This window comes from Kogia breviceps, chromosome 1, assembly GCF_026419965.1.
Source record: "Kogia breviceps isolate mKogBre1 chromosome 1, mKogBre1 haplotype 1, whole genome shotgun sequence".
Taxonomy (NCBI): Eukaryota; Metazoa; Chordata; class Mammalia; order Artiodactyla; family Physeteridae; genus Kogia; species Kogia breviceps.
In genome coordinates this window covers 87,076-114,941 of record NC_081310.1, presented here as the reverse complement: position 1 = coordinate 114,941, position 27,866 = coordinate 87,076, and the positions used below count along the sequence as shown (strand labels likewise).

General features: G+C 45.8%; 1 protein-coding gene and 1 long non-coding RNA gene across 4 annotated transcripts; one reads left to right on the top strand and one right to left on the bottom strand.

Annotated features, from left to right (window-relative positions):
• Positions 1-164: 164 nt before the first annotated feature.
• KLHL12 (kelch like family member 12) lies at positions 165-27,449 on the bottom strand. 3 transcript variants are annotated; one of them, XM_059059373.2, is made up of 12 exons: positions 27,356-27,449; positions 24,801-25,044; positions 19,254-19,407; positions 18,004-18,221; positions 13,413-13,562; positions 11,129-11,243; positions 3,731-3,837; positions 2,738-2,933; positions 2,146-2,304; positions 1,737-1,835; positions 840-1,026; positions 165-699 (listed from the first exon to the last, which is right to left on the bottom strand). In XM_059059373.2, exons 1-12 carry the CDS (start codon positions 27,418-27,420, stop codon positions 573-575), a joined length of 1,821 nt encoding a protein of 606 aa, XP_058915356.2. In that variant the 5' UTR covers positions 27,421-27,449; the 3' UTR covers positions 165-572. The 3 variants fall into 3 exon arrangements, with proteins under 3 accessions (XP_058915356.2, XP_058915298.2, XP_066882588.1); XM_059059315.2 differs by lacking the exon at positions 27,356-27,449 and adding an exon at positions 26,963-27,152 and having other exon boundaries at positions 24,801-25,034; XM_067026487.1 differs by lacking the exon at positions 27,356-27,449 and adding an exon at positions 26,638-27,071 and having other exon boundaries at positions 24,801-25,034.
• Positions 27,101-27,866, top strand: LOC131753833 (uncharacterized). The gene is made up of 2 exons (XR_009334928.2): positions 27,101-27,179; positions 27,359-27,866. It is a non-coding gene; the product is annotated as an uncharacterized lncRNA (long non-coding RNA).

Below are 27,866 nucleotides of genomic sequence, written 5' to 3'. Positions count from 1 at the left end.
CGCGGCACGTGGGATCTTCCCGGACCGGGGCACGAACCCGCATCCCCTGCATCAGCAGGCGGACTCCCAACCACTGCGCCACCAGGGAAGCACCCCCCAAAGTTTTGACAGGGCTCTTCCCTCTGTTTTCCTCCAGAACGGAACTGTGTTGCCCCTGCTGCCTATAGACTAGGAAAGATATTTATTGTTGTAAAACAAGAGTTGGTACCCTTCCAATCATCGAGGCTGGATACTGCCCACAGCCCGGCGCTCATACTCACCTTAATTCTCTGCAACACGCGAGGCACAACTTCAATGTATATCCTCCCCAGTGCACACGCTGAGTCACAAACGAGGAGAAAGTGCCCCCGCGGCCCGGAGGAGAGGTGCTCTGGCCTCTCCCACCCACTCAGCGTGCAGTCCCCTCCCTTGACGGTCTGCTGCCCACCCTCCTCGGGGACAACCGCCAGCGCGAGGGGTCCAATAAGCACAATCATCGCGGCACTGGTGCCTGTAATCACCCTGTGCACACAGTGGGAAACAGGCATTCTGCAAAGCATCCTTGGTTCCCTGCAAACTGTCTCTCAGACCGGTCACTTCTCACGGAGAACACACACTCCAGCGTCGCAGCGCTGGGTTCCCATGGAGGTCACGACCTCCCAGCTGTCGATGATGGGGTCGTAGCACTCGATGCTGCTCAGCAGGGAGTTCCCGTCGTAGCTGAGGGGGAAGAGGCGGGACTGAGCTCTGCAGCCACATGGCCCCCTCCCACACGAGCCTCTCCCTCCCGAACTAAACCCCATCTCCACCCCGGATGCGGCTCGGATCACACCGCCCTGGATGCCTGGTTTAAGCCTCACCCGGCGATCGCATAAAGTCTCCCCCGGAGCACCGTGGCCCCGACGTAACACCGCGGGGTGGTCATGCTAGTGACCGCTGTCCAGGAATCGGTGCGAATGTTGTACGCTTCGACAGAAGACAGGTGGGCCGTGCCATCGAATCCCCCTACCACATAAATATGGTCATTCAGCAGGGCTACTCCCGCACCTGGGGAAGAAAAGGTACAGCAAATGAATACTGCTGAACTCAGGATCTGAATTCTACAAATAAAACACTGTCCCTGACGGCTAGCTGAATTCCAGAATGGCCGAGGGATGGGGACGGGGCCAGACAGGCCTGGAAGAATCTAGTCCAGCACAGGTTGCCCGCCTGTAAAAACCTCTTGAACTGGCCGTCATCTTCACCTTTGTTAATTCACAGCCCAACCCTTATCAGGAGAAAAGAAGGAAGTGGAAAAAAGGAGGCAATAAAGGGAGGAAAGGGGTTGTGACTGGCTCTGGAGCACATCTTGCCCAGAGGAAGCGTGCTCTCCTTACTGTACCCCAGCCTGGGGGCTCAGGAAGCCCCTCTGCTGCACACGCACATTCCCTCAGGCAGTGCACACCACGTGCACAGAGCTGGACTGGCTGCTAGGATGCAGGGAGGGGCCCAGATACAAAAAACGAGTAAGACAGGAAGCCTTCGCCCTCAAATTGTACCCTAGTCGAAGTTTAGGCTGCCTTTAGTCTCACTGTATTGAGAGACAACAGGCTGGGGGAGAGTGGACCTGGCTCACGTGTCCCTCTGTCTCCAGCGAAGCCGGGGCTGCAGCCTGGTCCGATGCCTGGCCTGGGGCTGCCCCCTCCCGCACGTACAAGGTTTGGACAGCTCTGTCTGCTGCCCCCCCCCCCCCCCCCCCCCGATCTGACTGGTCTTACCAGAGCGCTTGGTGGCCATCGGTGTGACATTAGTCCAGTGTCCTGTATGGGGATCATATTTCTCAACTGAATTTAAGATATTCAAGCCATCATACCCTCCTGAAAGACAAAGCAGAGGCCACTCCAGAAAGAGCCATAAGTCCATATGCCCATATTCCCACTCTGCCTTTCTCCAGTGTTTCCACTAAGTCTTTTGGTTCCAGTTCTCCCTCAAGGGTTCCAATAATCCCAGGAGAAATCTGCCAGTACCCTGTTTCCTGCTTCCATGAAAAGGAGAATCCCAGTTAATGAAAAATATAGTGCGACAGCCCGGGGTTTTAGTGGAAGGAAGTCTGCGAACTTCATTCTGGTAAAGGATCCCACCCCGAGGCTACCGCCCATCAGTCTCCCCGCGTCCCAGCCCGCACACCTAGGCAGTAGATGACCCCGCTGGCCACCACGAGGCCGGCGCCTTCCCGGGCCGTCTGCATGTCTCCCAGCATGCTCCACTGGTCGATGTTGGGGTCATACCGCTCCATACTGGTGTGACGCCTGCTTCCGTCAAAGCCCCCAGAGACATAGATCATATCTGCTCAGAATGAACAAGTCACAGCTATTAGGGAACGAGAGCCTGCTAATAACTCTTTTCTCTACAAATCTCCCACAACTCTTTCCAATGTTTAGGGGCAAAAACAAGTGTTTTTTAAGGGATAAGTCAATTAAGTCCTTTTTAAAGAGGACAGCACAATCGAGACATGTAAAAAGAACGGGGTAAAATGGAATCTTCAGAAACATTCCAAGATTAGATGGGAATTTGCAAAAATACAACTAGTGCCAACTCCCCACTCGGCACACTGGAACTTGATTTACCAACTCTGCTGTCAGCGTTGAAACACCCATGAGTATTTCCGAAAGCAGAAAGGCGTATCCGATGTTACCAGTAGCCTCCACATTTCTTAGAGAGGTATGAAACCCGATCCGGCCACCCCCAAATGCAAACACTGCCCTGTGCACCAGCCTACCTCCTAAGGTGGTGGCTCCAGCCAGGCCTCGTCGGACATTCATAGGGGCCACGGAATACCAGACCCCATCTTCGTCTGCTGTGTAGTCTAGACACTCCACTGAGCTGAGGCGGGAACGGCCATCGTAGCCGCCAATCACGTAGATCCGGTCGTGAAGGGACACGGAGGCTACGTAGCGTCTCTTCCGAGTGATGCTCTAGGGTTCGGGAGAGAAGAAGTGCCTCTGTCATTTCAGTCATGCCAGTCTCAGGCCTCACCTTTTGCTGTCCTTGCTGTTTTTGTCTGTGCACCTCTGCGTCTTCACCTGTCACTGTGGAGCCTTCTGAGCAGAGGCTCATCTGCCGTCTGGATGAAAACCTCCTGCTTGTTGTGATGCTCTTAAAGGTTAAGGCCTTCTGTACATTTGCCTCCTTCTAAGGCTTCCAAAGGACCTAATGTCCTTCTGCTATCCAGTATCCAATTCCTTTCTATTCCATAAGGCAGGCACTGGGCTAAACACCGATATCCTTCCATAAAGTAGAAAGCTATTACCACAGTGCCATCTAAAGGCCAGGACGCAAAGACCCGAAAAGTTACGAGAAACGATCAAAAGATTTAAAAGTTTTCTCAGAATTACTATTGTTCATTCAGCACTGAAACAGAGACACGCCGAAGGAGAGAGATACAAACTTCCAAGTTCCACTGTACGCCAGTTCAGCTTAGCACGGTTTAACACAGTGTTCAGGTTAACAGGGCACGAGGGGAGCACCCCGGGAGTTGCAGAGGCAGCTCGGGAAGGCGCGGGAATGGTAGCGGCCAGCTGAGTGTAACTTGACACAGGGCCATTAATATTTCTGATGTCTAATTAGCCAGTAACTAACTACTGTAACTAGCTGTTGAAGGGACATGATGCTGTTGCCGGGCTTTTCTACTCTGAGGGCTGGACGAGTTACGATCTGGAGTCAGGGACTGCATTTACGCTCTCTCCCCAGGCTTGGTTCCACCGCTACTTACTGGCAGAAAGCTCCACTCCTGAGTCTTGGGGTCGTACTTCTCTACCACATCGATGGGAGACTGCTGGCTTCCGAAGCCCCCGACCACCAGAAGCACTTCGTTGGCTCCTGAGGACAAGGGAGAAGGAGAGAGGTCACTCCCCCATCGCTGCTGGGTAACTCCTCACGGCGAAGGAGAAGGAGAAACAGGGCTACGGTCCCTTGTTCTCTGCAGCCCAGAGAAGCCATCTGAAATAGGAGAGTCATCATAAGGCTGCCTGATAGGGAATTATTTCTTCCTGAGAACCTGAGTCTCTGAAATTTAAATTTCTGAACAACATTAAAACTCTGGAAGGCAAGCTTGAACACACCCTACACCATTTCAACCCATCTAGACAACTGTGGCTGATGTCACAACAGGCTCCGAGTGCAGGTTGGAGGCTGGAGGAGCTCCCTCTGCCCTCCTCACCCGGTAAAACTCAAAAGGGGAGTTTTTTTGTGATGGCAAAGAATGCTCTCCTAACCTTGTCCCCAAAAAGTTGAGAGTTGTGGCTTAGGAACCAAATGATAGATTAAAAAAATCTTTTCCATGACTTTTATATTTCCAAATTAGCCAACTATACGACCCCATTCCCTGCTAATTCATCAAAACTGCCAGGTAATCATAAGAGTAGCCTTTTAAAGGGAGTCTTTTTCTCTCCTATTTTCCCAAACAAGACATTTTGACAGCTCTTATACTGTCCCCTTCCCCAAAGGACTTGTTTGGATAACATGACTCTGACAATGTTTCTTCGGAGGAAATCCCCCGTGTCTTGTGCTACTGGAGAGAGCACTTCGCCGGAGCATTTAGGGAAATTCAGTCACCAGGAGGGCATTCTGTTGGCCTGGACTTGAAAGAGCAAATGTAGTACCTTTAAACCGACAAGAAATACAGACAAGCCCCTAATGAAGTCACGGCTGTGACGATCACCCGCAGCTGCTATGACCGTCAGGGGAAAGCTCAGTACCGCTGCATAACACTCAGCGGGAAGCCTGCCTCCATCACTCACGGAGTATTCCCGCCGGAAAACTGAGGCTGAATCTTGACTCTTATCAAGCGTCTAGTCTAACCACCAGTTTACAGGAAATACAGGAAATGAGACTACCTGGATGCAGCCAACAAAATCTAGACTGTGGGAAATTCTACAGGTTTCTCCAACAGATAAATCGCAGAGGAAAACCAAAGCAGGAGGGAAAGAACTATGGATTAAAAGAGACTAAAGAGGACTTCCCTGGTGGCACAGTGGTTAAGAATCCGCCTGCCGATGCAGGGGACACGGGTTCGATCCCTGGTCCAAGAAGATCCCACATGCCGCGGAGCAACTAAGCCCGTGCGCCACCACTACTGAGCCTGCGCGCCACAACTACTGAAGGCCTCATACCTAGAGCCCGTGCTCCGCAACGAGAAGCCACCGCAATGAGAAGCCCACACACCGCAACGAAGACTAGCCCCGGCTCGCCGCAACTAGAGAAAGCCCACGCGCAGCAACGAAGACCCAACGCAGCCACAAGTAAATAAATAAATTAAAGCCCAGCAAAAAATATGTGGAAAAAAATAAAGTTTCAAAATAAAATAAAAGAGACGAAAGAGTGCTATGAACTCAGTGTAATGTGTGGGCCTTGTCTGGATCCTGATTGGAGCAACTGAAGTGTCAAAAACAAAGAAAAAATCAATTACTCGAAAACTGAGGAAGTGTGTATGTGTACTTGATATCTGATGAAAAGAAATACTTGGTTGTGTGTTTCTTATCTTTTAGATACACACACAAGCATAATATATGGATGGAATTTTATCCTTTCTGGGACTTGCTTCAAAATACGCAGGCTATGAGTTGATAATTGTTGAAAGTGGACAATAGGTATGGGGGAAATCCTTATATTATTCTGTCTTTATACATGTTTGAAATTTTTCTTAAGCCCACACATAAAGCACGGACTTTAACCTCCCCCTCTGAGAGGGCGCCTGTCTGTGAACTCGCCAATCGAACTACGTGGCCCCTCCTCCAAGGTGAGCAGCCAACTCCTTTTAGAAAACAAGGCACTTGAACAAGGGGCCCTCTTTTATGATGCAGATTTTATTTCTGAAACCCCCACAAGCCGGGGGAGGCCAGCGCCTGCGTTGGCAGCACTTCCCCACCGTCTGCCCCTTTCTCCCCCGACTTGAGCAGAGGAGGTGAGACAGCGATGACTCCCGAAAGCACCCACAACAACCGAGGGATTTTCTACGCTTCGCACCTTTAAAAAAATACCATTGATTTTCAGCTTTAATTTCAAAATCTGGAGGACCAATAGCACTCCTGTTGGCTGCAAGTTTCTCGGTAAACGTCCTGGTAACCCTGCATCCACAGAGGAACGTGGACAGGGTGTCAGCGTGAGTCGCTCAGCGATTTATGGCTCTGAACCCTGGGGCTCCCAGACCCCTAGAGGCTGGGGTATCCGAACCTCTCTGCAAGGAAGGCCTCTTTTCATTACTTTCCCTGAAAGATCCTGTGTTTTGAAAGACTGCCTGCCATGTTAGTTTAAGTGGTTAACTTCCCCACTGCGGCTGGAGGAGTTCATGTCAGTGCCAACAGAGCTTTTGATAAGGATGAGAGGGCCAGTGTTTTAACACTGAAAACATGTAATTTTAGTCAATTCTGATGTCTGTTTAGCCTGGGTAGCTTTTTCTAGCACAAAAATGATTTTCTTTTAAAAAGTTTAAAAAATAACTCAAGGGCTAGTATGACTGTCATCCTCACTCACGTGTTACCCACCCTTCGGTTAAAAAGATTTAAGAATTTTATGTCTTGTGATTATAAAACATATAATATATAAAATACATTTTCACTGTTAAAAAGCTTAAAAAGAAAGTGTTATGAAAAAAATTTAGCTATAATTCCACAATACAAAGACACACCAAAACATAAGATTATTTCCTTCCAGTTTTGTTTCTAAATATAAAACATAAATGGGACCATATTGTAGTGCATCCTGTTTTTATTTCATTTTCTCAAGATATTAACAAAATCCTTTAATATATGATTTTAAAATTCTTAGGCATTTCAGGAGTTCATGATTTGGGGTTATAAATAATCACATATAATCCTATGATAAACATCCTTGAATATGAAACTTTTCCCAGTCATTTTCTTAACACAGTAATGGGAGGGCTGCCTAGTGAAGAACATGAACCTTAAAGAAATCTTCTGATCTATATTATAAGATACTGAGGTTGAAACAAATTCCATTCCCACCAACACTCTAAAGGTGCCATTCCATTCTACTCTCTGTAGCACTGGTATTGTTTTTTTATTCTTTGATACTTTGGTAGGCAAAAAATTGTATTTATTGTTTTAATTCTTGCCTCATCACTACTAAGACTTTATAACTACTCCGGCTGAATCTCGCCCCGTATATTTAGCAGGACTCCCCTTCTATGAGCCGTACACTCAAGTCTCTAGTGTTTCTTTCTTGCATGCATTTTTATGAGCTCTCTGCATGCAAATGACTTTAACCTTTTGCTGTGGCTGCAGCAGATTTATTTTCCTGATTTGTCTTACAATGTTGTACATGATTTTTATTTAGTCAAGTACACTGGCCTTTTCTTTTGCAACTTCTTCTATTGCTTTGTGCCTAGAAAGTCTTCCTCCCTCAGAGGAACTCCTAGGGTTTCACTGTCTTTGGACCCTCAGCTGGGACCACTACTCCAGCAGACTTACTAATGTGAGAAAGAGCCAGGGAAAGGGCTGACCAGAAGGAAGCCTGTTTGTTCTCTGCCAAGGAATGGGGGCACTTGTCAAGTTAGATTTTTATCTTTATGATGAGGAAAATGTGTCTGAAACACCTGGTAAGAGCAGTGTGAAAAGGCCCAGTACTCACACGAGGCCTCCCCACTGTGCCACCTCACTATTGTTTTGTGGGGGAGGAGGGGAACGTGTGTGCGCTGGGGTGCTTTGTTGGAGGAAAGTGCAGACAGGCTGCAGGACTGCTAAGAACAGGTTCAGGGACCGACATTTCCATGTGCTCAGAAAAGAAGCCAGTGACAAAGCAGGAACCACAATTTCTATTACATCTTTTATGAGAGAGTAATGGGTAAGATTAACAGTTAAAACAAAATCCCCACACATTATCTGGCATGCTATTTTTCCTCAGCTGCATATTTAAGTTGCTTCTGCTGTATGCAAAGAGCCATCATCCTGGTAACTGACTCAGCAACTCTATGGATAGAGGCAGGCAGAGGACAGGCCGGCTGGAACAATTTGCTTCTAAGGTACTAACGTGGAGACGCTAAATTAAGACTCTAGTAGGGAACAGTTTCATTATTTCCTTCCTAGAACTTTTGAAAAAACGACCTCAAGACTATGAGGGCATGTAGAAGCATATTCTAATCCCTCAAGGTCAGGACAATAAGCAAGTTCTCTGAGCAAGCAGGAGCTTTCTGCTGCCTGTTCAAAGAAAAGCAGGATATGCACTCTAAAGAACCTTCCGCGTTTAGTGGTTCACACAAATTTTCATTGGACTTAGTTCGATTTAACAAGCAATTATGTACTGGCTGGGACACTTCTGGCTCTACAACAAAGAAACACATCTTCTGTACTGGAAAGAACTCTAGTGGCTGAACTGAACTCCTTTCATATGCAGAAGAAGAAATGGTAATCCAGAGAAGCTGCAGGACTTTTCCAAGTTCAAACAGCACGTTAGTAGACTAACAGAACTGGGAGTAAAAAATTAAAGTAAGCGAAATGTCTTATCTCCTAGTGCCAGGTTCTTTCCACTACATCACTGGCTCACCTGCTACTTACAGAATATATATTTGTTGTTTTCTCTGTAAGCTTATGGTAATAGCATAGAGGTAAATAAACAAAACACTAGTAGTTAATATTCCCCCGCAATCTCACTTTACTAAAGGTTTAGTGTTTATCCTGTATACATACCGTTTGTTTATGCTCAGGCAAACACACATATATAGGAGTTGTTGCCTCTTTCTTTTCCCCCACTCAGTGTACACAATTAATCTTACGTGTATCTGACTCAATGCTTTTAACAGTTTCGTGACATTCCATGGTACAGCTGTGCTATAATTCCGTCAACCATGAATCCCCCTTTACTTGGCATTCAGGTTGTATTCATTTTTTTCTGGATAGCAGCAATTTATAGTAAACGTTCTTATGCATATATCTTTCCTCGTATGTGCTTATTGCTATACTGACACACTGTTTCTACAGTACAGATTCCCGGAGGTGGGACACACAGGGTGTGCCCGTTTTAAACTCTACTGACTACCTTGTTCTAATCTGCAGTTCCAGACCTCCTAGTGGAGCATCTTATAAGCGCACGGTGTTCCGTCACCCATCCTCCTCTGTGTGCTACCTGTGTGCCTCCCATGCCGCCTTCTGTGGGGTCACTGCTCTTTTTCTTGTTGATACATATGGGTTCTTTTTACAGTAGAAATGTTAACCTTTTGTCATACATATTGAGTATATTTTCTCCCAGTCCCCGTCTATTGACTTTACGTCTTTTGCCATCAATTAAAAAAAACAAAAAAACCCCCAAAACTGATGCAGTCAAGTAACCTTGAAGAGTTGTAGGTTTTTCTATTTTAGTTAAAAAGGGGAGTAGAGGGAAGGGAGGTTGCTCTCTCATGGATACAGAATCTCAGTTTTGTAAGATGAGAAGAGTTCTGGACACGGGTTGTACAACCGTGTGAACGTGTTTAACACTGCTGATCTTTACACTTAAAATGGAGAAGATGGTAAATTTTATGTTATGTATATTTTACCACAATTAAAAATAGAAAAAAAAGGCTCCCACCCAGAAGTTATACAAGTAATTTTCGTATAATTTCTTCTAATATTTTCATGATTTTTCACTTAGTCCTTCAATTTTTTTAAAAAAATTTCCTTTTGTATTTTTTCAATTTATCTTGTGTTGATTACATATCTCTGTATATAACAAGCGATACAGATCACATTTTGTCATCTCCCAGGAATTAACAGAACAGTATCCCTTTAAAAACAACAATAACAGGGCTTCCCTGGTGGCGCAGTGGTTGAGAATCCGCCTGCCGATGCAGGGGATACGGGTTCATGCCCCGGTCCGGGAAGATCCCACATGCCGCGGAGCAGCTGGGCCCGTGAGCCATGGCCGCTGAGCCTGCGCGTCCGGAGCCTGTGCCCCGCAACGGGAGAGGCCACAACAGTGAGAGGCCCACGTACCACACACACAAAAAAATAAATAAAATAAAAAAAAATAAAAAAAAATAAAAAATAAAAAATAAAAACAACAATAACAAAAAGTAGTATCTCTGGGTGGTGGAATTATGGATGACTCATTTATCTATTTTTCGCTTCTCTGTATTTCTAAAACTTCTACAGATATGTACTACTTATGCCATTAAAAAATGAGATAAATCATCATTCTACTTAAATCTATCAATGAAAGGCTTAATGATCAATTAACACCTTAGCACACATGACTCCAGTCTGATAAGAGCAAAAATAGGAAGTGATAAAAACAAGATAGCACCCCATATACACAGAATAATTTATAACCTATGAAATGCTATTACATACAGTATCTAGGATCCTGGGAGAGTGAAATGGAAGCGACGTAAGATTTGAGCACAGATTACGTGCCAGCTGCAACGTCAGGCATCTTACACGCGTGATGTCATTGAGCCTCCACAACAACCAGTGTGATAAGACGTTAGTGTCCTCATTTCAGAGGCGAAAGCGTTGGCTCAGACAAGTGGACGCCCTGCCCGGGCTCACAACCAGCCAGTCACCGGCTGGGCTGGGACCCGAACCCAGGTCTGTCTGCTGACATGACAGCCTCCGTGCACAGCACTCACGTGTGCCGCGAGCCGTTCTCAGCCTTTCACTTGCTCTTCACGGCAACCTTCAAGGGAGGAGCTATGATGACCCCCATTTTACAGATGAGGTGACTGACACAGAGAGGCTGAGTTTCCTGCTGAACACCCGGCAAGCGGTAAATGGGGACCCGCACCCAAGCCTCAGTCTGGCTCAAGTCCAGGCCCTTGGCCACCGCATGCCATTGCCTCTGGCCACCCTGGACTCCTCTACACTTCACCACGCTGCTGCTTCCCCTTCCTCGTTTCTCTGCACGTGAAGAAGGGCGGAGGTGGGGGAAGCAGACCACTTACTCACTGCATGGCACTTGAGATCTTTCTAATTCACAGGCTCCAAATATACTGAAATACAGTGATAACTTATGTTGTGTAATACTTGACAATTTATGAAGTGCTTTCACACACTTTATCTCATGTAATCCAAAGAGTTATGTGAAATAGAAGGAAAGATATCCTTGGTTTATAGGAAAGAAAGCTCAGGGTGGTAAAGGAACTTCTACAAGTTGACACAATTAATACAAGATGCCAGCTTACCTAGACGCGCCCTTGTCCTGGGTCCCTGCATCTGACTGCGCAGCTCAGGCCTGAGATGAAACTTCTTTGCTTCATCAACGAGGTCCCTGCACTGTAAACTACAGCGGATGAAAGGCTGAAATACAGCAGGTAGGAGAGTGAGCTGCAGGCCACCTCTAATAAAAGCATAAATGGCACATATAAAGAATTAAATTCTTAACACAGAAAACCAGTTTCCAAAGCCCTGTGGTTCCAGGAGGGCTGCTGGTAATAATTATGCTGCGGGTTTCTGGAATGATTAAAAAAAGATTTTTTGAATAGACGTTACATGATTCAAAGGTATGTGAGAGGAACCTGAGTGGACGATAAGGAAGAAATACAAACAGGAGGCAAAGAGTTTGAGATGTGACACTAACCACTGGCATCTTTTCTAATGCGAACGACTGCAAAGCTGTGTCTGTAATTAACTTCCAAAGAGACCAGGGTTGGGCCAGAAGCAGGAGTGCATGCGCCGCCCGTCCAGTCCGGGCCTCACCTACACATTACAGATCAGCGGCCCGCAGGGCGCTGTCCAGTAATGCGCATGGTGAAGGTCAGAAAACGCACCACCGAGATCTCACGCTGGACAAACACTTAAAAACAAACACGATATGATCCAAGTTGATATTATTGGGTTGACCAAAAAGTTCGGTTTTCTTGTAAGCTGGCTCTAGTAGCCCTTAGCTGTCTTTAACTTCATTCGAAACAATTTTGTTAGATTGTATTGTGACAGCTGTCATATCAGTGTGCATTAAAAAAATACTTATCAAAATTGGTGAATTTTTGTGTAGCCATTTTAATACTGAAGATGGAAGAAAAAAAGCAACATTCTTGGCATATTATGCTTTATTATTTCAAGAAAGGTTAAAAACGCAACTGAAACGCAGAAAAAGATTTGTGTAGTGTATGGAGAAGGTGCTGTGACTAATAAAATGGGTCAAAGGTGGTTTGCGAAGTTTCGTGCTGCAGATTTCTCACTGGACGATGCTCCACGGTCTGGCAGACCAGTTGATAGTGATCAAATCGAGACATTCATTGAGAAAATCAACGTTATACCACACGGGAGACAGCCAATATACTCAAACTATCGAAATCAAGCAATGAAAATCATTTGCACCAACTTTGTTATGTGAATTGCTTTGATGTCTGGGTTCAGTATTAAATGGAAAAAAACCTTCTTGACCGTATTACCGCAAGCGATTCTCTACTGAAAGGTAACAAAAACGTTCCGTTTTTCAATTGTGACGGATGATGAGAAGTGGATAGTGTACAACAATATGGAACGGAAGAGATCGTGGGGCAAGCGAAATGAACCACCAGCCAACGACACCAAAGGCCGGTCTTCATCCAAAGAAGGTGATGTTGTGTATATGGTGGGATTGGAAGGGAGTCCTCTATGATGAACTCCTTCCGGAAAACGAAATGATTAATTTCAACAAGTACTGCTCCCAATTAGACCAACTGAAAGCAGCACTCGACAAAAAGCGTCCAGAATTAGTCAAGAGAAAACACATAATCTTCCATCAGGATAACTCAAGGCTGCATTTTTCTTTGATGACCAGGCAAAAACTGTTACAGCTTGGCTGGGAAGTTCTGATTCACCTGCCAGACATTTTACCTTCAGATCTCCACTTATTTTGGTCTTTACAAAATTCTCTTAATGCAAAAAATTCCAATTCCCTGGAATAATGTAAAATGCACCTGGAACAGTTCTTTGCTCAAAAAGATAAAAAGTTTTGGGAAGATGGAATTATGCAGTTGCCTGAAAAACGGCAGAAGGTAGTGGAACAAAACGGTGAATACATTGTTCAAGAAAGTTCCTGGTGAAAATGAAAAATGTGTCTTTTATTTTTACTTAAAAACTGAAGGAAACTTTTGGCCAACCCAATAAATGCATCAAACTCCTTTCACGCTGGCCTCAGCAGAAGGCAAAAATAGAGACTAGGTAAGCAAAGTATCTTTTCCAAGGCAGTTCAGAACACTTTCTGTTTAACAGAGAAGGGGACAAAATTTATCATCCAATGTTGCTTATGCAAAACACTGAGGAGCGTGTAAAATGAAAAGACAACAAAGCACAAAATTAAATTCAGCCATAGACTTTCATTTCTGCCAGGAGACTGACGGGCCAAGCGACCGCCTGCAGACTCCCTGCCCCAGGCCCCCCGGGACGGGCTCCCCAGGACGGCCCCCTCCGAGGTGACCAGTTCTGAGTTCAGGACACGAAGCTGCGAGAGACGCCCACAGTCCTGGGCCCTGTGTGGCTCACCTCGGCGTCGATGACGTCCGTGATGTACCTGGGGGTCAGCAGGGGCATGCGGACGTACTGCAGCAGGTCCGGCAAAGACTCTTCGCGCTCCTTCTTGGCGTGCTTCACCCAGTTGATGACGGCCTCGAAGACCGGCTCTTCAGAATCCACCTGCGAGTGCGTGACCACATCGTGGGGCTGCTCTGCAACCTCCCTTCCCGCCCCATTCCCGCCACCATTATTTCCCATCTCCCAGAAATAAGCAGGCTCTTGGGAGAACAATCGTTTCAGACACAACTTGCTGAGATCATGAAGAGAGTTATAGTCAGATTGGGTGAGAAAAAAATCTGAGAGAGAGAGTACCTAATAGACCATCAGTCACAAATCGGCTTTTAATTCAGAATTTTCCCCATTCCTGAATTTTTTTCTGGTCATTTCTGAAACTTCAGCAGGGGAAGGGGGAATCTGCTGCCCTATTCGAAACGGGCTCTTTTTTAAAAAAAATTTGTTTATTTTATTTTTATTTTTGGCTGTGTTGAGTCTTCGTTGCTGTATGCGGGCTTTCTCTAGTTGCAGCGAGCAGGGGCTAGGCTTCGTGGTGGTGCGTGGGCTTCTCATCGCAGTGGCTTCTCATGTTGCAGAGCACGGGCTCTAGGCACATGGGCTTCAGTTGTTGTGGCACGTGGGCTCAGTTGTTGTGGCTCGTGGGATCTAGAGCGCAGGCTCAGTAGTCGTGGCGCACGGGATTAGCTGCTCCGCGGCATGTGGGATCTTCCCGGACCAGGGCTCGAACCCGTGTCCCCTGCATCGGCAGCCGGATTCTTAACCACTATGCCACCAGGGAAGACCCTGAAACAGGCTCCTAAAATAACTTATATTCATAGGTGTTGTCTAAGGACCTCCACGCTCACTCTCGGACCCCTCAGCCAAGGCTGTGAGCAGGAACTTCCCTTACGGCATCGTAAAGAGTGCAGGGTCTTCAAAGCACCATCAATTAGTATTTGAGCAACTACTCTGTCTTAGGCACCGTGCTATTTGAGATGACACATATAATTAATCATTTGGGGAACTTAGGTCTAAGCTACATATGACAGACTGGATAAGACACACCCTAGAAAACCTACATTACATCCCTGGACAAGCACAAGGTACAGTAACACCTAGTACCTCCCCAAGACTGACACCTGAGGACTAGGCCCGTGTCCCTCCATCAGCCCCTAGAGTGTGTCTGTTCTGAGATAACTTTCAGAGTGTGACAGTGCCCAGACAAGGACGTCACTCTGTGCCCTTCTCTCAAGAACTGAAAATACAGAGAATGTTTCAGAATGTTCATTCATTTGATGGATTTACCAAACACCTACTAGTGCCAGGAACTGTGGAGGGTAATTATACAATGGTGAACAAATCAGACATGAACCTTCCTCTTAAGTGGGGAGATAATTGTTAAATCAGAAAAACAAACAATCCCATTCTGTCATTAGGTACCACATAGGAAAAGTACAGGGGCTATGAGACAGAATAACACGAGATTTCTTCATTTAGGCTGACGGGACAGGGAATGCCTCCCTGTAGGAGCAATAGGTTTAAACCTGATGGAAGAGTAGCAGTTAGCCTCGGGGCAGACAGAAAGCACTTGGAAAAGCCCTACAACTGCGCTGTCCAACACGGTGGCCATGAGCCACGTGTGCTATTTACATCTACATTAATTAAAAGGAAGTTAAGTTAAAAATTCAGCTTCGGGAATTCCCTGGAGGTCCAGTGGTTACGACTCCACACTTCCATTGCAGGGAGCACAGGTTCGATCCCTGGTCAGGGAACTAAGATCCCGAAAGCCGTGTGGTGCGGCTAAAAAAAACCCCCCAAACCCCAAAAGTCTGTCCTTAATAAAAATGAACGTGGCCAAAAAAAAAAAAATTCAGCTTCTCAGTCACACTGGCCACATTTCAAGTGCTCAACAGCCACCTGTAGCTAGTGGCCAGTGAACTGGACAGCACAGACACAGGTCCTTGCCATCTTCACAGAACTTTCTATTGGACAGCTTGGGAAACAACAGAGGCTGGTGTGGCAGAATGAATGAGGGAGGGGACAAAAAAGAGCAAAAGCTGGAGAAGTACACAGAGCACCAGGAGACCGGATTTCACTCTAAACCGTTAACAGGCTTCAAGTAGGCCAGTGCTGGGCCACACGGATGTCTGGTAAAGATTATTCCGAGAGCCACGGAAGGGCAGTTTAGAAGGGCTAAGAGCCGGGAGGCCAGTTAGAGGCTACTCTGGTGCATCAGGCAAAAGGTGATGATGCTTAGACTACGGCAGTGATGACAGAATCTGTGTAAGCAAATTTGTAGGAGGTCAAACTAACCCAGCCTACTCTCAGATTACATGCAGGTGAGGGTGCAGAAGGGTGGTCATGATTTTTTAAATAAACTTTGGTTAAAGGCAAGGATGACAGGCTAACAGTTCTGAACAGCTGCGCGCTAGACTCCGACACATTCTAGGTTTAAATTAGATATATCCATTTAAAATGGGGTTTTTCAATCATGATCAGAGATCCTTGATCTTACTGAGGACAGAATAAACTAGAATTGCAGAGAAACAGCTAAACTGGGAAGAAAAACCCCCAACACTAATGCTTCACTATGGAGAAAATATTCTCCATAATGAATTTTCCCAGAGACTTCGTTTATGTATCAGGCACTGACATTCTTATTTAATGCTCACAACAGCCCTACGTACTAAGTAGGACTATTATTCACATTTTACAGGAGAGGGATCTGAAGGTCAGGGGTTAGGGGACACGTGTCACACAGCCAAGCCCAAATCCCAGTGTGACCCTGAAGCCCGTGTTGTTTTAAACAACGTGACACACTGCGTCCATTGTTTCAAGTACTATTGTTTTACATGGTCCAGAGGAAGTGTTAGCCCCGGGGCCAGACATCTGGTTCCTGTTTCTGGCTGGTATATGAAAGAGAAAAAATGTCATTTGCTGAAGAAAAGCAAAGGCCAGTCTCGCTGGACACTAAGGCAGACTGTACCGAAGAGTTCATCGCAACTTCTGCAGAGGTCAGTTGTTTGCTCTCCCTGTTCCATCCCGTTTTATCCCCCAGTCTCCACTGTTCTAAAATAAATGGTTGCTGTGACTACTTCCAGATCTGGTCAAACAGAGACACAGCTCCCAGCTCCGTGGTGAGGAGAGCAGACTGTGGGCGCAGACGGGCGGCCACGCGAGGGTGAACTCTAATCACAGCGCCCGTTTCCTCCCCTGAAAACTGGACGCAGTTCGGAGAATTAAACAAGATTCACAAATGCCGTCCTTCCCCAGCGGTCCGGCGGTCAAGACTCTGTGCTCCCGACGCAGGGGCCCGGGGTCCATCCCTGCTCAGGGAACTAGAGCCCGTGTGCTGCAACTAAGACCTGGCGCAGCCAAATAAATAAATAAACGTTTAAAGTGGTTTCTCATTATTATCTCAGGAGAGTGAGAGAGGAAAAAAAAAAATAAGAGAACTCTTAGCCTCCTTAGAGAATCGAATGTCTCCTCTCTGGGGAAAACAAACCCAACAGGTGGACTCCTCCCCAGCACTTGGCTCTGCGGGGTGTCTTCCAGAAGCTCCTAACCAGAGGGCTGGAGCACTGGAGAGGAATGCCTGGCTGCGGCGACACGCACAGCCGCCGCCGCGCTCACTCCAGCTCCCAGCCTAACTACAGATCCACAGGCAACCGCCGCTCCGTGGAGGATGAAGCCTCGCTCCCTGCTGGGCCGCGTCCCTGGGCGCTCTGGCACACAGAGGCGGGACCCGACCGCTTCAACGCCCGGTCCGCAGGGCCCTCTACTCCCACCGGCGCTGATGAGCTGCCTCCGGCTCACCATCTCCAACCTGCTGCCCCATCCTTTCTGATGCACTTCCTTTACGATCCTGTTTAAATCCAGAAGGTTTTCTCCTTTCCTCTATGGAATTTCCTCCCCTTGAATAGGCTCATTATTCTCCTGACACTCAGTCATCATTTTTGTCTTCCTGATTGTCGCCACTACTACTCCGTGAATTCTCTGGAAACAAGACTGTCTCTTTTGCACTCCTGTCTCCCCAGCACCTGGCATGGCGACAGCTATATAGGAAGACATTCTTGGTACATGTTTTAAAATGCTTATTCCAGGGCTTCCCTGGTGGCGCAGTGGTTGAGGGTCCGCCTGCGGATGCAGGGGACGCGGGTTCGTGCCCCGGTCCGGGAGGATCCCACGTGCCGCGGAGCGGCTGGGCCCGTGAGCCGTGGCCGCTGAGCCTGCGCGTCCGGAGCCTGTGCTCCGCAACGGGAGAGGCCACAGCAGTGAGAGGCCCGCGTACCGCAAAAAAATAAAAATTAAAAAAATAAAATAAAATAAAATGCTTATTCCATACTGTTTAATAGTGATTCTTAACTGCTGGGATGACGAATTTCATGGAGGGAGGTAGCGAACTCCCTGCCATAAACAGGCAAATACGTTTGGCATGTAATTTCCGGGACATTTAATGAAACCTTAGAGCTGAATATGGACCCTGCTAGAAGCACAACCACTCCGCCTTGCCTTCTGCTCTTCTGGCCCAGTCCTGAAGAGAGCTAGTGCCAAGCCAAGTCTGTACCTGGATCTCATCACACTTGATGAGCTTCTCCACCTCCCCTTGACTGAGAAGGATGAATTCTTCATGCTGCACCACTTCAGGAAAATGCTTCTGGCTAAAAACCTCCGCCGCTTGCATCAGATCAACACAGTTGTGAGTTTCCGCAAAGTCCCTGATACCCAGGCAGTTAGAAGGGTCCAGCTGGCTTTCCAAGAACTCACAGCAGGCTTGCTTCACGCCTAGGACGGACAAAGACAGTGAGTCCTTGAGGACACTCGGCCAGGTGGATGGGCCTATATTCTTGGATCACAACATCTCCATGTCGTATCAGAGGAACCCTGGCTCAAGGCCTAAGAATCAGTTTAGAAATTTTATGCTTTGGGAATTCAAATCCTATTTTTGTCTTATGTGCTGTGTGGTCTTCTGCAAGGACTTTACAAATGTCTGCTGCTGCATTAGAACAAGTACGGCAAGACAAACTGCTTCTATGGACACCGCCACAATTAAACAAACATGCCTATAAAGCTCTTGGGAATCAAGCTATAAAACCACCTTAATTTAGCATAGTGTACCTAATTTCTACTCCACATGAAAACTTACTGAAAGACTCCAGTGAAGGAAAAATAGGAGATACTGATAACAATCTCATATTTGTCTAACTGAAAAGCTCAGAGTATAAAATTAATGTTAGAGCTGTGCACTAATGCAAAAACTTCACACTGCTTCAATGATGTATCAAAAACTGAAAATAACAGAAACAGAACTGGAGGTTAGGACAGACGGGCTGGGAACTGCAAGGGGATCATCTCCAACCCTGTGAAAACTTTACACTTTCATTTTTGTGTGTCAGTTTAAACTTTTAATAGATAATTTATATGATTCAACAAATTAAAGGTACAGAAGGGTTTATGTGAAGAGTCCCCCTAGCCTCCCTACCCACCTGGCTATCTAGTTCCCTTCCACAGAGGCAATGACGCGTATCAGTTTTCTGTGTTTCCCTGCAGGACTGTTGTGCACATACATGGAAGGAAAGGCATCTATTATCCCCTCCTCCACTTTTTAAAAAACACACAGTAAATGCTCTCTTCCAAAGAGCCAAACACTCACATTTGGAGGCTACTCTATACCACAATTGAAATCTCAACTTTTGTGCTATGGGCAGTAAACATGAGGCCCACAGTCTGTCTCCTTAATTTTCACAATTAAGTTTACATCACGAATTTTAAACATCTCCAGGGTCACTGTGGCACAAACGACTTTAGCATCTGTACCTTTCAGCTGAAGCAGGCAGGCTGCAGGGAGCAGTTCCTGGACATTCTCCACCGTCACATGCACGGTCTCCGTGTACACAAAGTCCAACAGGATCTCCATGGTCGAGGCAGTTAAACCCTGGATATCTACATACGGTTTCCCCTTCTCTGAAAGCTGAAAGTTCAAAGGGTATGAAATCATGGTGGTTATAATTCCACAAGATTAAGGCAGAGTCTCATATACAAGAGCTTGAAGGGACGTTAACAATATTAACTGAATATTGGAGGAACCCTGGCTCAACGCCTAAGAATCAGATTAGAAATTTTATGCTTTGGGAATTCAAATCCTATTTTTGTCTTATGTGCTGAAAGATCTAAAAAAAAAGATCAACTATTCTGTTTCATTTGTACAAAGCAAACACGGCATATATTTGTAGCTTTTCAAATAGGGGGGAGCTATGTGTAACCCAAGAAGATACAGAGGTGACACCTTCCTGGAATATTGATTTTATTTGTGAATAATTTAAAATGCTGCTTTTATATTAAAACAAATACAGACGTAACACCAAATAGAACCAAAAGTTGCCGTGAGCATGCCACTAGTGTCCATGAGCTTTTAAGATGAAACACAAACTTCACTGAGGTTTCATGCTTGTAGATGCCCCAGGAGTTCCAGCTCCAGACCCTCCAGGATGAGCCAGCACTGTCCTATCTGTCCCCAGACTACACACAGGTCATCTTGACAGGGCTTCTGCTGTACCACTGAAGACAACAGGATTGTTTGATACTTTTTCAAATACTGGGTTGACTCTCTTTTGGGATTACCGAATTACTGGCAGTACATTTAGTCTAGACTATATCCTTGGAGTTATGAGTATAGTTGAGGCCAGATAATCATAGAAAATGGTTTAGCTAAGGGTAGAAATCTTCAGTTTTCCAGGATAGTAAACTATCTGAAAACTGATTACCTTACAAAAATTTTACGAGATTGTAACCTTAGTTTAGAAATTCCAATTACTTACAAAATTCCAGTGCATGTCCATTATGAACTAAATGTCTTTATCATCAGCCCAGAATAATAATCAGAAAGTATTCTCTACCAAAGCCAAAGCCAAAATAAATCCCTAACAATAGGAAAAGTCACCAGTACATTATTTTGGAAAAACATTTTACTAACATTTAACACGGTATAAGTATTTACAGACAGAAACATATAAGTACATTTATGTCAGGAATTTCTTAGTCAATAAACTATATTCCCATTAGCCAAATAGCTTAAATATGTAAATGAGGTCACTATGTAATAACTTAGAGCAACTGTAATATTTCACATTAATATTTGCTTTACAATATTTCAGGTTGCCTCTCATTTACTATTATTTCATCGGATTCTCACAGCAACCTGGTAAGGCAGTTAGGTCCTATATTACTGCCCTTTAAGACATAAAGGATCTAAGGTTCAGAGAAGTTATGTGACTTAACCAAGGCCTCAACTAAGAAGCAACAGATCAAAGCCAGGCCTCCTGCCTCACCCTGTGCTCTTTCAGTTGCACCACATTTAAGGAGCAATTTAGGGATGGAAGAGAACGAACAAGCCATCAAGTTCAATCACTCTGTTCTACAGACAACCTAGTGAGGTTAGATGGTCACCAGGGTTCACACAGAATTACTAAGAGAACTGAACCTAAAATCCAGGTCTCTCCCACCTCCTAGAGAAATGAAAATAAAAATAAACAAATGGGACCTAATGAAACTTAAAAGCTTTTGCACAGCAAAGGAAACCATAAACAAGACGAAAAGACAACCCTCAGAATGGGAGAAAATATTTGCAAATGAAGCAACTGACAAAGGATTAAGCTCCAAAATTTACAAGCAGCTCATGCAGCTCAATATCAAAAAAACAAACAACCCAATCCAAAAATAGGCAGAAGACCTAAACAGACATTTCTCCAAAGAAGATATACAGATTGCCAACAAACACGTGAAAGGATGCTCAACATCACTAATCATTAGAGAAATGTAAATCAAAACTACAATGAGGTATCATCACCTCACACTGGTCAGTATGGCCATCATCAAAAACTCTACAAACAATAAATGCTGGAGAGGGTGTGGAGAACAGGGAACCCTCCGGCACTGTTGGTGGGAATGTAAATGGATACAGCCACTATGGAGAACAGTATGGAGGTTCCTTAAAAAACTAAAAATAGAATTACCATATGACCCAGCAATCCCACTACTGGGCATATACCCTGAGAAAACCATAATTCAAAAATAGTCATGTACCACAATGTTCACTGCAGCTCTATTTACAATAGCCAGGACATGGAAGCAACCTAAGTGTCCATCAACAGATGAATGCATAAAGAAGATGTGGCACATATATACAATGGAATACTACTCAGCCATAAAAAGAAACAAAATTGAGTTATTTGTAGAGAGGTGGATGGACCTAGAGTCTGTCATACAGAGTAAAGTAAGTCAGAAAGAGAAAAACAAATACCATATGCTAACACATATATATGGAATCAAAAAAAAAAAAAAAACAACGATTCTAAAGAACCTAGGGGCAGGACAGGAATAAAGACGCAGACGTAGGGAATGGACTTGAGGACACGGGGAGGGGGAAGGGTAAGCTGGTACGAAGTGAGAGAGTAGCATGGACATATATACACGACCAAATGTAAAACAGATAGCTAGTGGGAAGCAGCCACATAGCACAGGGAGATCAGCTCGGTGCTTTGTGACCACCTAGAGGGGTGGGGTAGGGAGGGTGGGAGAGAGAGGCAAGAGGGAGGGGATATGGGGATATATGTATATGTATAGCTGTTATTCAGCTATACATACATATAGCTGTGATTCACTTTGTTATACAGCAGAAACTAACACACCATTGTAAAGCAATTACACTCCAATAAAGATGTTAAATAAAAGAAAAAAAATCCAGGTCTCTGGAACCACTCCTTTAAATAACTTAAATGCAAGGGTATGCAGAACAGTATGGAGGTTCTTAAAATACTAAAAATAGCGTTATCATACTCCTGGGCATATATCTGGAAAATATGAAAACTTTAATTTGAAAAGATACATGCACCCCAATGTTCATAGCAGCACTATTTGCAATAACCAAGACATGTAAGAAACCTAAGTGTCCATCAACAGATGAAAGGATAAAGAAGATGTGGTGTGTATACATATACGTGTGTGTATATGTACACACACACACACAATGGAATATTACTCAGCCATAAAATAGTAATAAAAACAATTGTGCCATTTGCAGCAACATGGATGGGCCTAGAGATTATCATAGTAAGTGAGGTAAATCAGACAGAGAAAGACAAATACCATATGACATTACTTCTGTATGGAGTCTTAAAAAATGATACAAATGAGCTTATTTACAAAACAGAAATAGACTCACAGACACAGGAAACAAACTTATGGTTACCAAAGTGGGGGAGAGGGAAAATTAGCAGTTTGGGATGAAGAGATACACACGACTATATACAAAATAGGTAAACAACAAGGAACTACTGTGTAGCACAGGGAACTATATTCAATATCTTGCAATAACCTATAATGCAAAAGAATCTGAAAAGAATATACAACACACACGTGTAACTGAGTCACTTTGCCGTACACGTGAAACTAACACCATGTTGTAAATCAACTATACTCCAATAAATAAAAAAACAACCTCAAGGGGATAGGAGGATGAGTGAAATAGATGAGGGGGGTTAAGAGGTGCAAACTTCCTGGCTTCCCTGGTGGCGCAGCGGTTGAGAGTCCGCCTGCCGATGCAGGGGTCACGGGCTCGTGCCCCGGTCCGGGAAGATCCCACATGGGCCCGTGAGCCACGGCCGCTGAGCCTTCCGTCCAGAGCCTGCGCTCCGCAACGGGAGAGGCCAGCGTACCGCACAAAAAAAAAAAAAAAAAAAAAAAGAAAAATTGTCTCCAGGCTTCCCTGGTGGCGCAGTGGTTGAGAGTCCGCCTGCCGATGCAGGGGACACGGGTTCGTGCCCCGGTCCGGGAAGATCCCACGTGCCACGGAGCAACTAAGCCCGTGAGCCAGAACTGCTAAGCCTGTGCTCTAGAGCCCGCAAGCCACAACTACTGAGCCCAAGTGCTGCAATTATTGAAGCTCGTGCACCCAGAGCCCGTGCTCCATGACAAGAGAAGTCACTGCAATGAGAAGCCTGCACACTGCAACGAAGAGTAGCCCCCACTAGCCGCAACTAGAGAAAAGCCCACGACCAGCAACGAAGACCCAACTCAGTCAAAAAAGAAAAAAAATAGCCTGAATCTGCTGGGGCGACATGTCAGGCTTCCGCTTTCTCCCTGCCAGCCATGTGACTGAGCACTGGTTCAGCATCACACACGACTCTGGCTTTACAATTAGAACATCAGAATTAGAATCAAGCTAAGTTAATTTAGGATTAAATCCCCTCTACCATTTAGAAGCTATAAGGCACTTAGCACCTGAGACCTTATTTCCTCATTTGTAAAATGAGACGGAAACAACTACCCGTGGGGTGAGTGGGACGCAACAACCACCTAACACATCTGCCCACAAAAGGCACTTACTGACATTTTCACGACACGACCTCTCCCGCTCAGGTCACCAGCAACACCCGCACTGATAAAACACTGGTGGCTGAGAGGATTTTTTAAAAAGTGTTACTGCAATGAAATATGTCAGCCATACATATAAGTAGAGATAAACGATATAATCAACAGTGGTGTACTCACCATTCAAGCTTAAAAAGAAATCAAGGCAATTTATTTAAAATTTAAAAATCAGACTTGAGACCTCAGGGAGCTGAGGTTGGCAGTGCTCCTCTCTACTCAGCTGAGTCCCTCACGATTCACCCAGCAGCCTCCTTCACATCTTAGCTGTCTTGCCAGGCAATTACTAAGGCAGTCTTTTTCCTAATACTTTGTGAGCACTACCTCTTTTCTTGCTAAGCCAACCTGTTTCTAATTCCCTTGTTAAAGGCTTGTGCTCCAGAGCCAGCATCTTTTTCTAGGTGATACTTCACACACCCACACAGTCAGGCACTAAGCCCTCTCCCTCTCATTTGCACTTACTCTAAAGCCTTCACTGGTAGGATAAAGACTGATTTGCTCCACATACTGTTAGAAGGAATGCGATGAGGACTGAGGCTCACTCCTCTTTCCTTCCCCCCTCCCTCTTCCCCAGTATTCACTTTAAAATATTAAACTTTACAAGAAGGAAAACAAATTAAAAATACAGTAAGTAAAATCCAATAGCTAGTATTTGTTTTACTACATGCTAGACATTGTTCTAAGCACGTCATATGTAATTTTCTCAAGTAATTGTAACAGTAACCGTATGCTACTGTGTGTTACTATCATCCCTCATTCAGAGGTGAGAAAACTAAGGCACAGTCAAGTGGCAGAACTCATCCAGAGTCGGCCCACTTAACATCATACTACAGAAATTCACTATTACATCAAACTTCTACTATTTTATTCAGTGAAGTGAGACAACTGTGGAGTGACATGTGTGAGGTTCCACTTGTGAGGAGATAACTCACCACTTACCTCACTGGTGAACATGGCACAGAAGTAGTCGCTGCAGGCAGCCAGCACAATCCGATGGGCAGGGAAGTCCTTCTGTTCCACTCTCAGTGTCACATCACAAAGGGTATTGCTCTTCCTGAGGGAGTTCATGGAATTGAGGATGGATTTAGCGTGAGTGTTTGTCATTATGTCTTTGGGGGCCATAATGCCTCCCATCAGGCAATATGGAGAGAGAATGAAAGGGATCCTTGGATTCTGCAGGTACGAGAGACAAAAAAACCCCACAACAATGAGCATATTTGAACGACTGGAGAAACTAAATATATTCGGTTAGCTTTACAAATTAAGGAGGCTCCATCAGACTCAAACATCTACAAGTAGGAAGCACTCCTATTCCTGGTATTACCAACACAATCTAGCCACTAACTATCCCGAGTAAAAATGATCTCTTCTTCCTCTGAATTCCATTATCATCGAGTGCCCAAACCACTTGACATTTATTGTAATCAATACGCAACTGTACTGTAAGTAGAAAGAGGCTATACATTTCCTGCCAATCTTCACAAGGCTGCTGTCTCACATGATAAAACGAGAAGATAAAATGTCTTAATGGTGTGACATCGCTATTTTTAATATAACCCTAACCCTTAAGTAGACTAAGTAGGTAAATATTTAGAGGGTGGGGACCCTGTTTTATATATTTTTTTCTCTCCTAGCAAGTGTATAATAAATGGTTAGTAATAGAACACAAGAAAAGAAAAACTGCATATTCAACCTAGAGCAATAAAGGCCAGTATCTGTAAAATAAACTTTTTTTCTAAGAAAGCACACAAATAATTATTTATGATGACTTCCAACTATATCTGGATTTCTTTTTTCTTTTTTTGTGGTACGCGGGCCTCTCACTGCTGTGGCCTCTCCCGTTGCGGAGCACAGGCTCCGGACACACAGGCTCAGCGGCCATGGCTCACAGGCCCAGCCGCTCAGCGGCATGTGGGATCTTCCCAGACCGGGGCACGAACCCGTGTCTCCTGCATAGGCAGGCGGACTCTCAACCACCGCGCCACCAGGGAAGCCCTGGACTTTTTCTTAAAGTGAAACTTCAAATGAGAACCCAATACCTATACTGAATAATGGAATCCATGCAAGCCGATATATGAACTTTCTCTTAAGCTACTGAAGCTCTTTATAGAAAGGTCTCCCTACTCTATTAGTAAACATCAATCAGCATTAACAAATCAATGTTGCAGCAATTCTTCTATACTGAGAGAGAGAGACTTACTAGGATAGAAACCTATCAAAACTCTACTACTAATTTTATGGCCATAGCCAGTCACTTGTAAAGTTCACCTGTATGCATTAATTAAATGAACTCAGTAATATCAATAGGTTACATATAAAAAAGAATCAATGTAAGAGGTACTTTCGTGGTTGTTGACAGGCTTTAGTCACACTATTTTTGTTTATTTGCTTCCAGGACAATTTCTGGAGAATGAAATGGGGTGGTTATTAAGAGAGTCTGTCTTATGTGGAATCCAAAACTTTCTGAAAGAATCCAAGAAAATAAAATCAATCTATGGTTTTCAGGAGTCCACAACTCACAACCATAATTTCATACGAATAGGAAAAACGAGATCCTAAATTCTCATCTACTCCTGTTTAGTTAGCGTATTACTGTATGAGCGCTCCAACCACTCCGCAAGACTCATTTTACAGAAAAGGTGATTCATCAAAGCATAAGATGATTTTCAAAAAGATTTTCCTTAAGTCAACTTAGTTTCAACTCTGGAGATGTGAGAAAGGTCTGCACAGACCCCCCCCCCCCTTTACGGTGAAGACCTTCTCGGGGGTTTACGACCTGACTCGGCCTGTCAAACCAACGCGACACCAACGTGGCTCGGTCTCCTCCCGGGGTTCTCGACCTCCGCCCTCCGCACCGAGGTGACCTGGCCCAGGGCTCCCGCGAGCCTCCCGGTGGAGCGGCTGCGCCACGGAAGCCTTGGGCGGCGTCGAATTGAGGAGGGGACGCCTTCCCGGCGGGCGAGGAGCGAAGCGGTCCTACCCAACAGCCTGCAGGTGGAGGTCGGGGCGCTGGACGCCAGGAGACTCCTCCTAGCCCAGAGGGGACGACAGTGGGAGGGGCGGGAGGGAAGGGCGTCGGCCGCCGCCCCCGGGCCACTCACCTGCGCTCCGGCCCGTTGGCTGGGCGCGGGGCGAGCGGACGGCCCGGGAAGAACCCAAGCGCGGCCGCCCGGACCCGGAGGCTCCGGCGCGGTCCCGGCGCCCGCGCGCGGTGATGACATCACGCCCGACCTGTCACGTGAGTGACCACATCACGTGACCCGCGGGTGCGCATTGCCGGCTTCTGCGAGCCTGGAGAAAACAGCGAGGAGGGTTTGGGTGAGTGGGGGCGGGGAACTGGGGGCAGAGCGGGGTTCGGGCGCGAGGGCCGGGGTGCAGCCCCAGCCAGGTGACCGGCTGAGACGATGTTCCCCAGGGCCGCGAGGCGCGGCGGGCTGAGAGGATTCCAAAGATTTCTAAGCTAAGGAGCTGACTGCAGGGCGTGTTTTACCTGACAGGTATTCAGGAGCCCTCTCGCATCGATAAAACCCACGGAGGCTTCCAATTTCTTCACTTCCATTGTCCCCAACGGCCTTTTCGGGCCGACCATCGCTGTGGTGAGAATCCTCTGAGTCCTGCGACCACGGACTTCAGCGTTCTCTGCATCACAATCAGGCCTGTCACCACCGCTGGGTGGTTCTCCTCTGCTTCTGCACTCCGAGACAGTTAAGTGGAAGGAACTTGAGGCCTCTGGACACTGCGAGGAAGATTGCGAAGGATCTTCTTAGAAGTCCCAGGAGTCCTCATCTCCCCTATTCCGCTTCTGCTGCCTCTCACAGCTCTTGGATGCTGAGCTTCTGATTGATTTCGGCGCACTTATCTCAGTGGCTCAGAAGGGAATGAGGTTCCTTGATTCAATTCAAGTGAAGGTCCAAACCAGTTGTGTTTGTACTGTTTTCCTCTGTGGGGCCTTTGATTCTTTAGGGATAATAAAACTATAGCCAAGTGGGTAGCAGTCTAATTTTA